The sequence below is a fragment of the Camarhynchus parvulus genome, chromosome 15 (assembly GCF_901933205.1).
Source record: "Camarhynchus parvulus chromosome 15, STF_HiC, whole genome shotgun sequence".
NCBI lineage: Eukaryota > Metazoa > Chordata > Aves > Passeriformes > Thraupidae > Camarhynchus > Camarhynchus parvulus.
Window position 1 is genome coordinate 5,606,454 of NC_044585.1, and position 16,547 is coordinate 5,623,000.

The window sequence follows — 16,547 nt, forward strand, 5'->3', positions numbered from 1 at the left end:
CTTCATTTCACTGAATTAACAGATGTATTATCACAATTGTTACAACTCATCAACTACTACAAACCTTTCCATGCATTATTAATCCCCATCACTTGCAGTCTTATGATAAAATAAGAAGACTAATTTTCTCTCAGGTTCCCTATCGACAAAACAATTCCTTTATGCAAAACAGATCCTGCATATAACTGGCTTCAAGAAATGAAAATGCTGCAGATTTGAGTCAACACTTCCCCAGCTTTGAAGTGTGTGCTGCAGGAGCTGCTGTGATTATAAGCAAGATGATGCTATTCCAAACAATGATCACGATTCCCACTTGAGCAGAGCACACATGCAGAAAGAGCTCCTGTTGCTACACAAGATTATTCACTGAGATTACCAGGACGGAGCCTCTCATAAGCACCACAGAAGTCCTTGTTATGTTCACATCCGCGTGGGCCTGACTCAGCCCAGAAGAGAGTAAGCCCATGTACAGCATGTACCGATTATCATTCTGCTACCCTGCCATGGTCGTGAATCCCTCACAGCAGGATGTATTACTCAACAAAGCAACTCCAGTTGACAAACTCTATTAGCAGTTGATAAGGCCGTTTCCCCAACCCTTAAGTGGAAAAAAAAAGTACCTTACAAAAGGAGAGCAATTCAAAGATTTATTACTTTCCCACCCAAACTCCCTCCTAGCTCCCCATCTGGATAACCATTGCTTGGGGAATTTGTGCTCTGCATAATATTGAAGAACTTAGTGCTGTGGAAAACAACATACCAGAAGACTTTGTAATTCCTTCCTTTCATAACCACTGGGGGGGAAGAAGAAATGGAGATTTTTAGGCAAACAAATTTTACAATCTTGATTAAAAACAACAGATAAAAAAAAATCATGAGTCATTGAACTACACAGGAAATGCATAACTGAATAAGCTCAGAACCTGACTCAGGACTTTTAAATTCTGACACATAGAAGACAGGACTTCACTGACTGTATTTCAAATTCATCTTAAGCTTAAAAGCTGTCAACTTTATATTAGCCTTGAAGAAAACAGATAGATGTTGTTGCCTTTTGAAAGACTGCAAAGGCTCCAGACAAACTGAAACACACATCTATGCTAAGAATTTTGCAGTGTTGTATTAGTAAAACATGAGTCAGGATCTGTCATTACCTTTGGAAAGGTGCCCACAGAAAATGCACAATATTGAAAAATGAGAAAGCTAGACTAGTGACAAACTGTCTGGAGGCTAGACACCTGCTGAAATAGATGGTGCACAATAATGGCTCCAGATCCATTTAACTGGACTGGTGCACCTGCAGGTTGCTATAGCAAGGCTCATTCAGTTGGCAAACCCCAGCCTAATTACACACCAGTGTCACAAAGCACTCTGGTGTCGTCAAGCATTTTCCAGCCTTATGTCCTTATCTGGAAACAAATGAGATTGAAGCAGTCTTGGGGTACCCTGTAAAGCAAAAAAGGAAATGCAGTCAGCTTGGAACCAAGTGCAAAGCCAAACCATTTGCAGCAGAACAAAAGGGACACAGAAAGACTGCAAGAAGCTTTTCAGATGAGAAATAACACTGTCATAAGGTAATGCATACACTTGATAAACTGCTTGTAATGAGAACCTGTTACATACAGTGCTACCTGTACCAAGATTTGCAAACGTTCTCGCCTCATTTTTTTCCAGTAGATTGAAAAACTGTCATGCTGATTCAGTCACAGTAAGAATTTCTCAGAGGCCAAGTCCTAGCCTGCCAATTAGGATATCACACATCCAAGCATAAGCATTAATTACAAGCAGTTGACAGTCAGCTTTGCCAAAGTACTAAAGTTACTCACACTCATTTGAGTAGGCATCTGAGGTTTGTTTTTCAGTTTTAGAGTTCAATAAATCAAGGAAATTTCTTGGGCTTTTGAGTAACTGCTGCTGGATTTGCTAGGGGAAAAAAAAAAGTTGTTCCTTGTTTCCCACAGCCCAATTAAGGATTCATGTTGTGCTGGAAGTGCCAGCTCTCAGCACTGCAGCTGCTAAAAGCCTGTTAAATCAGAATTAAGGTTTTGACCCTACAGTTACTACTGTCTTTACTGTATCATGCCTATTATTTACACAAACTTCAACAGATTTCATCTGCCTAGAATTTTTATTTTTTAAGGAGCTAATTTACTCAAGATCATTTCCTTCTGCTATGCTACCATTTAATTATAGAGTCCTAAAAAAGGGGGAAGGGAAATGAAGTTTTGTAAAATACCACACCATCACATGAAATAAGAAACAGGACTTACCCCAGCAATGCAATTCTCCTGAATTCCCCTTGTGAATTGCTGGTCTTCTCTGATGCCAGATCTGTATATGCCCAAAGTTTGACAGACCAGGGAAGATTCCCCTAAGGTCTGACAAACAGCAAGAGCCATCACACAGAATGAGATCCATACTCTGTTTCTCACAGTGAAAACAAGAGGCAGTAAAAGCCTGTAGGTAGTCTCAAGCAACTTACCCTCTGACATAAGTCTGGAAATTGGTCTCCAGATGCTGCAAGGCTGCAGCAGGTTCTGCATGAGCAGATCATTTTACAGGACAGCACCAGCCCTGTGTCACTGGGGTGGGAATTAGAAGAAGCTTAGCTTTAAAGCAGATTCTCAGCAAAACAATCTTATCCAAAAACTTGGACATCACAAATTCATGAAATGAAGTAAACCCTTCACCTACCCCTAAAAGAGGAGTTATTTCCTGCTGTGAATGACTTCACTTTCAGGGAAACAGTGAAGTACCTTGGTATACAAGAGTATACCAGTTTAGGTACAGCTGCACTCTATTGGCAGGGAGTCCGTTTTGAATGCATGTCAGAATGCAAGATCGCAAAATTTATAAAAGCCAATTTACTTAGCAAGAGCTTAAATACCAGGAGAGTAACTAAAGCAAGACTGTTGATCAGAGCTGGCAGCTTTGCTTTCCTTGAGAGTTCAGTCACTCCTGTAATTAGATTTCTAGACTGAGGCTATTAAGGATCCCCAGGCTACCTCAGCTCTCTTACAGTCAGGAGCTGTTCCAGTATTTGATCTAGCACTTCACTGTGTTCCACCATTGGCTTGCACTTGCTGCTATAAAGTCAGAGCCCATTTTCAAGTTGGTATGTTGGAAAGTCCTACAGTCACACTAATCCTAGAGCTGGTCTTCAGTTCCAGCTGACTTACCCCAATTTATTTCAGCTGACAAGGAACTGGTTACAAAATAGAAGTACCATTTTCCTGGAAATGGCAAGCTACCTGGTTAATTCCTGCAGTGAGTAAGTCTGGACAGAGTGGAGATTTTCCTGAACTAATTAGCTGCTCAGCATTTCAAGCTGAGCTGTGAGTGCTGATCAGTACAAAGTTGAGGTTAGTATGTTACAGCAACACTTGGGGTATTCTGGCATCCATCAGGAAGGAGGGCTACATCCCCTTGCCAATGCTGTCATGGTGTGGTGACCAAGGAGACAATACACTCAGTTAAAATTAAACACACACAATTAAAATTATGCCAAAGCACAATCTGCTGTTACTGATTCCACAACCCTGACGATCTCCACTGGTTTGCATTAAAAGGTGTTTTGCCATGTTCAAAGTGGGACTCAGTATGAAAGGGGGCAGCTTATCAAAACCACTGCTATGCTGATGTATCTCAGCAGACAAGACTCTCTCTCATTGCAGCACCTCCCTCCACTCAGGACTGAAGCTTTCCCAGGCCCATGAATGAAAGGATGAGAACATGTGACTGCCTCCTGCAGCCCGCCCTCCCCATGTGACAGCGTGTGCTGATGTGTCTGGTGAAGAGACCACAACTCCCCTAAGTTACTTCCTAGGCCTTCCCTGTTACGTGCCTTGGCACAAATCTCCCTTCTCCTGCCTGGCATCCTCAGTTGTCAGATTAAGAAACCTGATGCTATGAGTGGCAGTGTATTACTACCAGCCAGTCCCCACACCCAAGACAGTAAGACTAGAACCACACAGTGGATACTGCAGTTTTACATTTATAATTGAACTTTTATAATATTCAAGATTAGCACAAGATTCATAACCATAAATTATACATTGTTATCTAAGTACATAAAACGTTAATGATACATGTATTTGAAGTGGCACAAAATAATAATATATCCCTGTTGGCATTCTCAAAGGAAGAGGTGGGTGATGGACACGCTCTTGATCCTACTGCAGCATAGCAGAACTGAGTCAGTGCACCCTGGTCACTCAGGTGGTGCTGACTCTGCCCACCAGACAGGGTCAGAACATGGTGTGGCAGGAAGCCAATGCCAGAATCAGTTAAAGGTGCAAATAAAAAGTCAGGATTATGGCCCTCCCTACTGCCTCAAGATGGTAGCAGTACGTCCCCGTCCCCAACCCTGACGCTGTGCTCTTGCATCTCCAGTGCTTTGGCAGCCCATGCACACTCCCATGTTCTCTTTGCCACACACAGCTGAGGTTTGTTTTAGTACCATTTAACGTCAATAAGTAACATGCTCTCTTCTTGTTAAACAAAAAGGATCTGGGAAGTGTTTGCTCTCTGGCATGAGAAGATTTATTTTCTTCAAGTCTCAGATCTACTCCAGAAAATAGAGAACAGACTCCAACAGTATTGAACCCCAACAGTATTGAACTCCAACAGCATTATTGTCCAGAAAAGGAAACTTTCCCAATATTCCTCTAAACATTCAGAGCACAAATATTAGAAAAGCCCATTTTCTTTTGCACATAAGAATGCAAATAAAATGGGGTGGTCAGATGTACACAAGCTTTCAACAATTCATTATTAAAGAGATGTTTCATTGAATTGTTAACAACCCTGCTACTTCAGTAGCTTCAGCTAAAGCTTTAACAACTTGGTGCCAGGCAAATTCCCAGCTGCCTTCAATGGGCTTTTCCAAAGAAAGAAAATTATGCTCTCTTCCCCCTGGCCTCAAGTAGTTATTGCTATATGAGTTAGTGAAATAGTGCCTTAACTTCAGACAAGAGTCTCACAATGTCATTAACAAAAGCTGCCTTTCAGAGGTTGAAATGTAACCGGACAATAATCAATAAATAACAGTAACAGGCATCCTGCTGAAGTCTCCTCACTGAGCTGGGCAGCAAGTGTGTTCAGCCATCAGAAGGTCATCTGTGCCTTGTACACTTCTTGGAGAAGTTAAAAAGGGACGGGAAGGAAGAGAACAGAGACAGTGAAGGTCTGTCAGAGAGCTAGTTACATATTGAAACCATAAACAGGCGGCTGGGTGAATCCTGGTGCTGTGTATCCATATGGGAAGTTTGCCTGGGGAGGTACTGCACTGGGGCCTGCTGTTAACATCAACTGCTGGCCTAGGAAAGTATGAGACAAGAAGAAAGTTAGTTTAAGATCCCAACCTTCCCTAATGCTAGCTGTACAGTGTGATAGGACTATTAGGCTTTAGCTAAAAATCAGCCCCTGTGCAAGCACACACCAGCAAGTCACACTATTCCAACATGTGCCATGGAGAAGGCACCCATGCCATCTGCTCTTGCTACCAGGAAGCTACAAAAGAGCAAGGCAGGATGCAAAGGGAAGATGAATATCCACTGATCTTGAGGTCATAATAAACATGGCTTGTTTTGAAGAGACCATACTGAAAGCCAAACTGGTACTATTTAACCCATGCATGGTCAGATCTAGAGAACAAAGCAAGTCAAGCAAATAGTTAGGTCTGTTAGGTCTCATAGTCTGGAGGGTGCTGCAAAGGGTCTGAACACACCTTGACAGATTTGTTTTCATCACTAGGCCCACACATGCCTCATGCATCTGTTAAATTTAGGTTAACATTTATATCAGACGGTGAACCAGTCACATCCTTCCCTTACCAGCCACTTCTAGGTGCTTGTTAGCAGAATGCCTCTTCAGAAGGGCTTCTAAAATAGCACCACACTTGAAGACAGCCATGGTGGCTGCACATGTCTTAAAATGCGTGAGCTAAAAAGACAGTCTGCCTTTCTACTTGGAAGAGCAGAAAGCAGACACATTCCTCAGACAGGAATAAGAAGAGGAATTTTCATGCTCTGTAAGTTATTCCTAGGGTTGGCAACACCCTGGTATCCCCTGTCCTATTACCATACTGAAACACGATTCCTAAAGTAGAGCTCTGAGCCACATAAGAGGAGCAATACTTTAATCTGAAGAGTAGAAGTACTGTAAGAGTGAGATGCCACTTCAACAACTTACACAGTTCATTGAACAGAGACAACCATTTCAATTACTACCTAGTTGAAACCAGTTTTCTTGGATACAATGTAATAATGTAAGCTGCCTCCACAAAGAGAGACCAGAGTGACAACAGGTAATCAATTAAAACCTACCAAATACTATTGGAGTGGGTTCAGCTACTTGTTCCTCTTCTTTTCTTAGGCTTTCAGAAGCATCAAGTTTATCCACCTACATTGAAGTGAACAGGAGATTTATGAAGGCCTTGTCTAGGAATTGCACCATCGTGTGAAGCTTTTCATGCCTGGTACTTCAGCTATCAACTGCTCCTTTTTAGTCCAAGTTGGAGACTACTGAAGTCTGCCTATTCCCAGCAAGCTCTGTTGTAAAACTGACTTCCCAATTCTTTTAGGTGTATTGCAATAAGCAGCAGCTCTCAAATGCAGATGAGGAACTCATTACCTTCAAGGGAAGCCTTTTTTGGGGCCTTATTCTAGTCACTGCTAACTATGATCCAGAACTCAAACGCAACCGAGTGTCCATCATCTCAAATGGGCCTAATCTACATTTACCTGCAACTCCTCTCCCCTTCAGTGACACCTCACAGATATTTGCAAATATTCCAGGCCCTTGAAGTTTGATCTAATCTAGGACTACAGTCTAACCTGGCTGCAAGGCACTGGTTTAATGATACCGGTATTCACAAGAGACTTATTCTAGGGGAAACTCTTAGAACCATCATGGAAAGTGGCCTAGTAGTATCAGCTTTATACAGATCTCAGTGCTGTGCCACATAAAACTCTGTTCATGCTAAACAAATTTGTGGAAGCACTACAGTAATGCAGGAGCCCTAAACACAACTTCAGATTGCGGGTGTGGAGTGCAATCTCAAGAGCAACAGTACTTTCCTTCTCAGGTTTAACAAGTTGTATCTTCCAGAAGAGAACCACTGAGACTGAAGACTACAAGGCATAAAAGTCACACAACTTCACATCCTGGTACAGGCAGCACTAACATTGTGTGCAAACCTACATTTAGCTCAATGCTGTATTTCTGCTGTTCCTCATCCTCCTTTCCCACTGCAAGGATCACATCTGGTCTGAGAACTGCTTCAAGAGGGATCTCTGTTAAACTTTAGAGATGTTATCCAGATATGGTGTTTAACAGTTTCCTCAACGTTTTGAAGTTTGCCACTCAAATTGACAACCTGAGTGGCAGCAGGTCTTTTACTGGTTCATTTATAGCTGTCAGCCTAAGAGCTCTCCAGAATAACACCAAATATTGCTGTTAAAAATGCTATCCAAATTACTATGGATCAAAGCAACTGACAGCCACCTATTTCCAACTACCTGTCTTGCTCCATTTATCCCCAGCCTCAGCTCTCTTGGGTTTGCCTTTCCCTGGGGCTGTCCTACAGTGACTCTGGCCAGCAGCACAGTCCTGCCCTCAGCTGGGCAAACAGCAGGAATGCCGAGAGCAGCCATCCCCAACAAAGGATAAGCAGCTCTAGGAAAGCCAGATCACATGGTCTCTGCTGCCTAGAACTGGTTCAAAAGGTTTCCAGGTGAGTGTCATCATACTCCGTGTGCCTGACTCCTGGGACACAGGCTATTCTATGCTTTAACATTTTTTTTATGCAGAAAAGACAGATAAGTTCTGGAAGATGTACACACCCCACCAAAACTAGTCTATTCTTTTGTGCTTTGGAAGTTAGTTACATGACAATTTTAGACATACCACATTTATAAAGCCCATTCTCCAATTTCATGTTTTGCAGTTAATTCAACAGACTAAATTAGTTTCACTGTAAACCACTTTCACCATGCAGATTTTCCTTCTGGCAAGTTATCCCATATTTAGTACACATGATTACTTGTAAATCCAACCAGCTGTTTAAGATAAATGATTTTAGACCTAAACCTCACATGGAAGAGTTCAGGTAAACCTGTATGGCAAGTTTCTCCTGAGTGAAATATGAGTAGGAGACGTTTACGATCTGCGCAAGTACGTTCATCATATTAACAAGCAAGAAGTTTACAGAAGCTTCATGGCAACTGTACAAACTCACCATCATGCCTGAATTATTGCACTCTTTGGTAATTTACAGTGTAAAAAGCAATTTGCCCTTGGAACACATCCTGTAACATGGCAACTGCTTTTCTTTGTTTATGAACAGCATCCTCCCTGCCACAAAATATCTAATACAGTGAAAGGGAGCCCAAAGTAAAGCCCTCCTCAAGCACTTGTTTTTGTGTCCCATGAAGAGGAGAAGAGTCTGGTTGGATTTTCAAGTTGCTTGTGAATAGTTATCCTTTTAGCATTAGAAAGTGAACAGGAAATGAGTTAGACCTAAATTACACTGCTCTTCTGGCAGAAGCTACAGCTAGATTCCTGTAAAAGAAACCTAGGATATTGAGGGACACAAATAAACACAAAGAGCTTGAAATCAGAGGGTCACCTTATAGAACAGTCCATCAACCTGCAAGAAAATTCAGAGGGCAATACTTAACATGACTTATTAGCAGTAACCTGAAGCAGTCACTTTTACATTCCTCATTTTAATGAAGTTCTTTACTGTGATGCCCCATGCAATCCTACAGCCTTCCAAGGCAGAATCTTAGCTTAGTATCTTAGAGCTGTTTGAGACAAGCATTTCAGTACCACACATGATCAGAATCTCTTTTCCCTCAGTTGAGAACCAGCTCTTAGTATCAGTATTGTGCAACCAGACTATGAATCTAAAGTTCTGTTTTCCATTAAAAAAAACCCAAACACCTTCAGCAGTCTACTCCTATGGCTGATATAGGAATGTTCACTCAAAAGCTCTATGCTCTTTTTACTCTAGGAAATAAGGGAACTTTACTTTCATAGTTACACAAAAGTGATATATGTGTTGTCCTCACCAAGTTTTCAGTTCAACAGCTATGGAGCTGCTGTGAGAAGCACAGTTGCTTATGTCTATTGCTAAAAGCAGAAGTTTAACTAGACCTCTTCAAGTGCCAAGGCATCTATTCATTAACTTTGCTAGCTAGCCTGGAGTGATGAAACCTACAGAACTTCAAGAAGACTTCCTCTATGAGGAATGGTAATATTCCAAATATATAAAGCAAAGAGCTCTGGTTTACATAATGCTAATCATAATGCAGACTAAAGTCTTAGCTTGTTAGCCTATGCAATACTCACTTTGGTAAGGTACTCTCTCATCACTTGGATGAAATAAGGCATTGCAAAGTCCATGATGTTATGTCTCCATGCCAACTCAAGGACTACATCTGGGTGCAGCAAGTCATAGCATGTGAAAAGGCAGGCTGCAAAGCACTCCTGCTTGCCTTCTTCCAAGAACCACTGGAGCAGCTTCTCAGCCAGCTCTGCATCTTTGGACTCTGCAGCATACTGCATAGCATCCTACAGAAAAGAACAGTTAAGCTTGACCCTTGCCTGTCAACATCTACATTGCCCTACACCTTAAATACATGTTATTGTGAGCCAGATAAGCTGAGTACTTGGCATACCATGAAGTTAGTCTTTAACAACACCAGGCATGTTCTGTAGGAGGCAAGATACCACACACAACAACTCTGAGGTAAGCCAAATACTTTATTAACATCATCCAACGAGCTTCCTACAGACTATGCACAAATTGGCCTGTGAGAACTCACTACAGGTTTGAAGAGCATACCACTATAATTGCATTTCATCTGTACCCTTACAAGAGCCTGTGACTTGAGGCCTATATGGAGAATGTTCCATACTGATACAGGTAACTGTACAGATGGCAAAGATTAATAGAGACACATCCCCAGATACAAGACAACATTATGAAATTAGATTTAAGCCATGCATTTGAAACTGCAACCACTTCTGCTTTAACAGTCCCTCCTTCAAGTGAAGGACTACTAATTAAAACTCCAGATTTGAAACTAACAAACATTCAGTATCCAGGAGATTTATGCAGTGTCATTAACTCACCTTATACAGACGGTCTTTCTTGCACAGCTCCACGCTCTGTTTCCAGCGGTTGTTACCCTTGTACAAGTATGCTGCAATACGCCTAAATTCAATTAGTTCATGCTTTTCCAGACGCTGAGCCAATGTTATGTTATCAAAGTTGTCATAGGCATCAATGGAAGCTCTCAAACCCTGTTTGAGAGAGAGTTGTTACACGTGCTTCCAGATGGCAGTAGGTGAGAACTAGAGTAGAGAAGCATCTATTCCTAGTGCACAAGTGCTTCAGTTCTGCCAGCTGGATGTTGATACTATGGCTACAACTGATTTACCTGAGGTTTCATGCACCTCTCCAAAGGATACTGTATAACAAAGCAAGATGTTAACTTGGTCATACCTGCTGCAGACTAGAAGAGCTAGTTACCACAAAAAGACAAAGCATGTCTTCAAATAGCAGCCAATGGGGCCAGAAACAAATTTATTTACTGAAGTGCTGTCCCACTGAGTACATACCTGATACTGACCTTTGTGAAGTCTGCTCTGAGAAAACATCTGTGGTACCTGCTTTTTTGCAAATCATTGACATCTCAAGACTCCTGCCTGCTAAGGACCTGACTGCATGCCCTCTCTCTGTTGCACTGGAGAAGTGTTATCTTCTACTCAAGGACATTACTGTGTCAGCAGCTTTTTTGTCAGAGAACCATCCCTCAGGCTTAGCAATCTGTTTTTTGGGGCTCACCTGGAAATCTTCTTCTTCTGTTAAAAGGTTGTTTAGAGCTTCATTAACTCCTTTGTTGTTGTGGTTCTGGACTGAACGCAGGTAAGGCTTTACTAGAAATAGCTGATTAACCTGGAAAGAAGATGTTTCCAATACAAGATTAAGTATAGCAATCCTGACACTGCATTCTCCTGAAACAGGTTCCCATTTTTTATTACAAGAGTTTGTGCTTATTGTTAAAACCCTTCAGACAAGGTATCTTGTACTGCCGGGAGTAAAATAAAACAGTTTCCAAGGCCAGTTATGCAACTCTTCTGCATGTCCCCTATCAAGCCAGCACTGGGCTGCTTCTCTGTCCATTATACCAGTGGCAAAGCTACTCAACAGATGTCAAGTCTGTTTTCCAGCCAGAGCCTGGAGTATCTTAACTTGAGCAAGAGGACTTTTTGTTGACCTACACTCTTCCCAAACTCACCTTTGAGAAAAAATTGACTGTCCTGGTGTGATCCAGTCGTGGAGATAATACAAGCAGGAGATCATTGATCAGCAGAGGTTTGTAGTCTAAGTAGAACTGCAAGGCTTTGTAGTACAGCTCCACATTGGCCACCTGCATGATCAGATACTACTTAGTACTTGAAACAGAAGTAAGCCTAAAGTGCTTAGTTCAGACCACTAACTCAGCACAAAGTTTATGTGACTCCTACTAAACAACAGCTTAAGTTTCCTTCCAGAGGTCAGAAGTTTTACACTTACGCAGAATTCTTGTTCCATCTTTTGACTGCTTCTTGTACCATCTGCTTTTTCCAGACAGTGAAATCACAGGCTACCACAGGCATCACAAATCAATTCTAATCCATCCAACTGAAGAGGTCCTGGCACAGGCAGCCATTACAGTTAATATGACCATTTGTCAACTTCTGAAGTCAGTGAAGACTGCAGCCTTAAAAAGTCTTTAAACTGTTTCCTTGAAACTCCCAAGAGCAGTAAGTGTGTACTCAGTCTTAAATCTTGTTTAAACTACTTCTCAATTCACTATTCTCTGCTGTACTCATGGGACTGCCCACCACACTTCTCAGACCAAAACAACTGGAAACATATGCAGAAATCTTCCAAGAACAGCTACAGCCTCAGACTGAAACAGCAGTCAGATCAAAGGTATTAAGGAGGTTAGGCCTCTTGCTTGTGACCCATGATCCTGTGCAGCCTCTGAAAATATTCTGTACTAGCTGCTGCCACTCAACAGAATGTGCTGCACAGCATAAAATAAATAGTGTAAGATCAGATTAATTCTTTGTGTTAAACTGACTGGAAGTTGTTTTAAGTACAGCAGAAAAACTGAGTAGTAGCTTAAGCAAACTGTTTTCTAAACACCAATTTTGTTGTGCGCTTTTGCCTCTGTCCTGAAAGAAGCTTTCAGCACTTTGCTTCAGTTACCACGTTACTTACCTTGGCAATTATGTCTTTAAACTGGCCTTCTTTCCAGGCATCAGTGGGATGATTCATCATAGTAATTATTGCATTGTCATACTCCTCATACTTGTCATACAGGAATACAAGTTCTGCCCAGAGATGAGCCTGTTCTGCAGCTCTGAGCACCTAACAAGAAAAACAAAAAAATGCACCAGGTTTGATTCACTGGCAGCTTCCCACCTTCACTTGCAGCTACCTTACTGCATACCTTTGGAATATTAACTCTAGACCAGAAAAGTTCCAGATGTTCCCTCATTTTCTGAGGCTTGAATTTGGAGTATAAGATGGCAAGTTCAGTAAACATCCCCATGTGAGCACGCTCTAGGCCCAGAGCAGCTTCCAAAAGGGCAATGAGGTCTTCAAAGTAGCCACGATCCTGGATGTTAGGAAAACAAGGATTATTAAAGCTTGCTAAAATGTATATTTACTTAAATCCAACATGCTTTCACTTTCCATTGAAAGTGCTTAGATTTTTGATTCCAATGAGGTGAGAGAATTATAAAAGAAGGCACAATGGAAACTATTACCACTCCATTTACTACAGAAAATGCACATTGCCACTAAGAAATTAAGATAGAGGAAAAATGAATTTAAATATTAACTCCCAGGATATCTTTTTTTTCTGTGACCACTTTACTAGCAGATACAAGTATGCTGTACAAGTCTTCTAGAATATTAACAGTTACCTGATAGTAACTGATCAGCTCCTCAAGTTCATCAGCATGGATGACTATGTGTAAGCCACAGATCTGTGCCAAGCGAAATTCTTTTCCATCCACACAGGCAAAGCAGACCTGTCATGACAGTCAACAAATAGTTAACAGGACAAAACTTTACCAAATTTGAGGTTTACTAAAGAGTTCCAAATAGGTATTTCCATAATACTTGTTCTAGAACGAAAATCTATTAAAACCCGCAAGTTTTAAGTTACCTCCTTCCAAGTCCTTGTGCTGTTGGCTTTGCGGCCACTGTCCACTGCTGCCTGATACTCCCCAAGGTGCACCAAGGTAGATGCCAGGCGAGCGAAGTTGGATACGTTGTTATAGAGAAGTTTTGCTGCTTCGTACATCCCCTCTTCATAACAGCGATCACCGACCTGAATGAGGAGTCCAAGGTAAACAAAGGTAGGAGCAAGAATGAGGGGTCAGCTAAGCAGAAAGTCACACTTGGAAACTGTGGACCAAGACATACCTGTTGTATATGGGCATTATTAGGGCCACTAATAAACTCCTCCAGTTCTGACAGACGATTAGTTTTTGCCAAAGCAAAAATAAGTTCTGTCTCTACATAAGACTCTCTGGCCTTCTTCCTGGCCATCTGTAAGAACTTGACTAGGTCCTCCCAATTATCTGGAAGAGAGCACAGATGTAAGATCCTATGTTTAGTCATTCTGTATTGTTTACCTTGCTCACCTTCGGGACAGTTTTCACAAGGAGGCTCAAATCTCTCCTCTACCACGATTAAAAGCCATTTGCACTTGAGTTATGGAATTCCCTGTCAACATCAAGTCACCTTCAGGTAAGACTGGACTTCTTGCTACCATTCTGCAATCCAACTGGCAAGCAGTTCTGCCACATACAGTCAAATAAATACATTGTACTTAGTGATACTTTAGATAACGGTCCAAATTATCTCCACAGAGAGGTCTATGTTTGGTGTAGCAAGAGAGACAATCTTGGTGACAGGAATCTCACTTAACATTGACTCATCCATCCCATGTACTGACTGTTCCCATTTTCTCTGAAACAGAATTCCTAAGTCTCAACAGTTCCTGATGTAAATGCAATAACCTAGCTCACATCCAAGCAATCTGAAGTTGAAGATGCTTTGTCTTACCATTTCTATTAGCTGCCTGAACGACTTCCATGTAGGCAGATGGATCATCTGCCTTTATATAGGAGTCAATGGCTTCCTTCACCAAGTCCTTCTGGAGCTGTGCTCTGGCCAGTTGGCTCCACACTGCTGGTTCATTACATCTCTCTGCAAATTCATAAGCACGGTCTAAGTTGCCAATGTGCTCAATCAGCACCTGTTTGAAATTGAAGTTCCAAGTTAAAAATCTAAGTTTTGTAACACTGTCCCTTCTAACAGAACTCTTTCTTTCTTCAAGTGTATACACTGCTCTGTGTAAGCAATATGAAGCTAACTGCTCTTAGAACAGCCATTTCTGTCCAGGGAAGCATTCTACACCACCATGCAGGAACCACACCTCACCTGAATTGCTGAAGTATTGACATCAAATTTTCTGAATATAGCAAAGGCTTCCTCATATAGCTCGTTACTGATGGCAATGTTGGCAATATCTGGGGCATCATAGTTATCCAGTCGATTGATGTACTCCATCACTCGGGTGCGGTCGGCCTTAATGGCAGTCAGGATCAGCAGATTCTGGAGATTCCTTTGGTTAACAGAAGGCATAGGCTATAAGCAGTGCACAGCAACACCTGCTTAAGTGACATGGATTGTACACGTGAAAAAATAAACCCCCTTATTGTCACTAGAGACAACATTTCATCACCAGATTAAGAACCACTGACATTTAGCTTCAAAAAGAATTTGCTTACCAGTATTTGTGCTCTGGTCTCAACACATCACTGCAAATTACACAGTGTGAACTAGCTCTGTTCTTCAAGTACAAAGCACTCCAAATTCTAGCTTTTCACCTTGTTATAAACACTGAAGAGTGTTTAGGTCTTGCAACCAAGAGGCCCATGATAACCTGGATCATTCACAACCTAAACAAAGGTACTGAATAGGCTAAACTTGAGGACAAAGCTCTCCTCTTACCTGTGTTCACTGAATACAGAATTATCCAAGACAATTTTTTCCAATAACTCAATCAGTTCATTTGGCAGATCAGCAGTCATGAAAGCTTTCACAGTTACAGAAACTTCCTCTGGATCCTGTGTCTCTGATAAAGCTGTTTGGACAACCTAGATTCAAAGGCATGAAACTATTAAGTGTTTTCCCCAAATTAAGTATTTGTCCATTTGTCAAGTTATTTGTCCAGTGAACTACAAATTAAAGCTTCAGAATTTTGAGAGCATTTTGATAAAGACAGCAAGAAACAGCTATTAGCTGTATTTTATGCAGAAGTAAAATCACATCTTACATCTATATGGGAAACAAATTCCCTAGAGGAAGGTCATTCTCCAGGACAGAAAAAATATCTTACTGGTAGCTACACCTTCTCACCACACAGGTCAGAATTAATACCTGCCACTCCAACTCTTAGAAACTTCTGTATGGTGAGATGGGGCTTTAAGGGGTCTTGTGGGGGAAGAATGCTACTTTAATGCTCCATACTGTTTCTTAGACATCCTGAGGTCCTCACAGACTGGAAGTTGAGCCTTTTTGCTGTACCTGGTCAATAAGCTGCCGCCTGAATGGGTTGTTTTCTTCCAGTACATTTGCCCAGAGCTCAGGGTCCTTCCTGCGCACCAGGTAGCGAGCCTCACTCTTAAACAGGGAGTTCTCATTGCACACCTGAAGGAGAGGTCACAATTATTGGCATTATTGTTAAGGGTCAGTACCACAAGACAGGTTTAGCTAGCTATGAACCAGACAGTCTAGAAGACTGACTAGAACTAATTTCTGACCAATGCTACATGCCACAGACAAGTTCTTACCCAACCTCTGATCTGGAAGGTTCATGGAGAAGGTCTCCAGCAGAATTTCTATAGCTTCTCTTGGTTTTGCCCAACACAAACACTCTGACTGTGGTTTCACAGTAACTATTTGCTTCTGGTTGAAGTGAAGACCTGCAGAAGCCTGAAGAACTTAAGTTTTAAATCTAGAAAGGGGAGCCACTTGCCTGGGCAGGGCTAAGTAGTGAACTGAGGAATGGTGCAGCTGTTTAAAGCTAGAAGTAGGTTATTGGTGTATTTGGTATCATTAGCTTTACACGTGTTTACGAGTGTTCAGAATAGCAAGTGGCTTGGATTCTCTTGTTAAGGTGTTAAGGGTACAGAATAAATGTGAAATTCCCTATAGAAGTGCACCACAGGAGAGTTACAAGTTGTGATCCTATTTGTACCACTAGCTTCAACTTCCACCTAGAAGAGTAGAAACCTGAAGGCCTAAGTCATCTTACAGCAACAGCTCACATTGCTAGTATCCAAATAAGCCCATGGAATCTCAATTACTGTGCTGTAAGCAAATCAGTACTAACACAATTTTGCTGTATGTTTTACATTTATCAGTTGCAGGAGTTGACCCTTCTTCCAGGAGACAACAACGTCTC

At 41.6% G+C, this 16,547-nt stretch overlaps 1 protein-coding gene across 3 annotated transcripts in view; it reads right to left on the minus strand.

Annotated features, from left to right (window-relative positions):
* Positions 1 to 3,980: 3,980 nt before the first annotated feature.
* CLTCL1 (clathrin heavy chain like 1) overlaps positions 3,981 to 16,547 on the minus strand; it is a 35,093-nt gene continuing 22,526 nt past the window's right edge. Inside the window, exons 18-34 of one of the 3 annotated variants that reach the window (XM_030958610.1) lie at positions 15,668 to 15,790; positions 15,092 to 15,237; positions 14,519 to 14,702; positions 14,141 to 14,333; positions 13,496 to 13,653; positions 13,236 to 13,400; positions 12,991 to 13,098; positions 12,513 to 12,680; positions 12,281 to 12,430; positions 11,310 to 11,441; positions 10,856 to 10,966; positions 10,141 to 10,311; positions 9,355 to 9,576; positions 8,630 to 8,650; positions 6,327 to 6,402; positions 5,835 to 5,918; positions 3,981 to 5,318 (exon numbers count right to left, since the gene is read on the minus strand). In XM_030958610.1, coding sequence (XP_030814470.1) covers positions 5,203 to 5,318; positions 5,835 to 5,918; positions 6,327 to 6,402; positions 8,630 to 8,650; positions 9,355 to 9,576; positions 10,141 to 10,311; positions 10,856 to 10,966; positions 11,310 to 11,441; positions 12,281 to 12,430; positions 12,513 to 12,680; positions 12,991 to 13,098; positions 13,236 to 13,400; positions 13,496 to 13,653; positions 14,141 to 14,333; positions 14,519 to 14,702; positions 15,092 to 15,237; positions 15,668 to 15,790 — 2,328 coding nt within the window. In that variant the 3' untranslated portion in view covers positions 3,981 to 5,202. The remainder of the gene's footprint in view (positions 5,319 to 5,834; positions 5,919 to 6,326; positions 6,403 to 8,629; positions 8,651 to 9,354; positions 9,577 to 10,140; positions 10,312 to 10,855; positions 10,967 to 11,309; positions 11,442 to 12,280; positions 12,431 to 12,512; positions 12,681 to 12,990; positions 13,099 to 13,235; positions 13,401 to 13,495; positions 13,654 to 14,140; positions 14,334 to 14,518; positions 14,703 to 15,091; positions 15,238 to 15,667; positions 15,791 to 16,547) is intronic. The other 2 variants (XM_030958607.1, XM_030958609.1) reach the window with 2 other exon arrangements.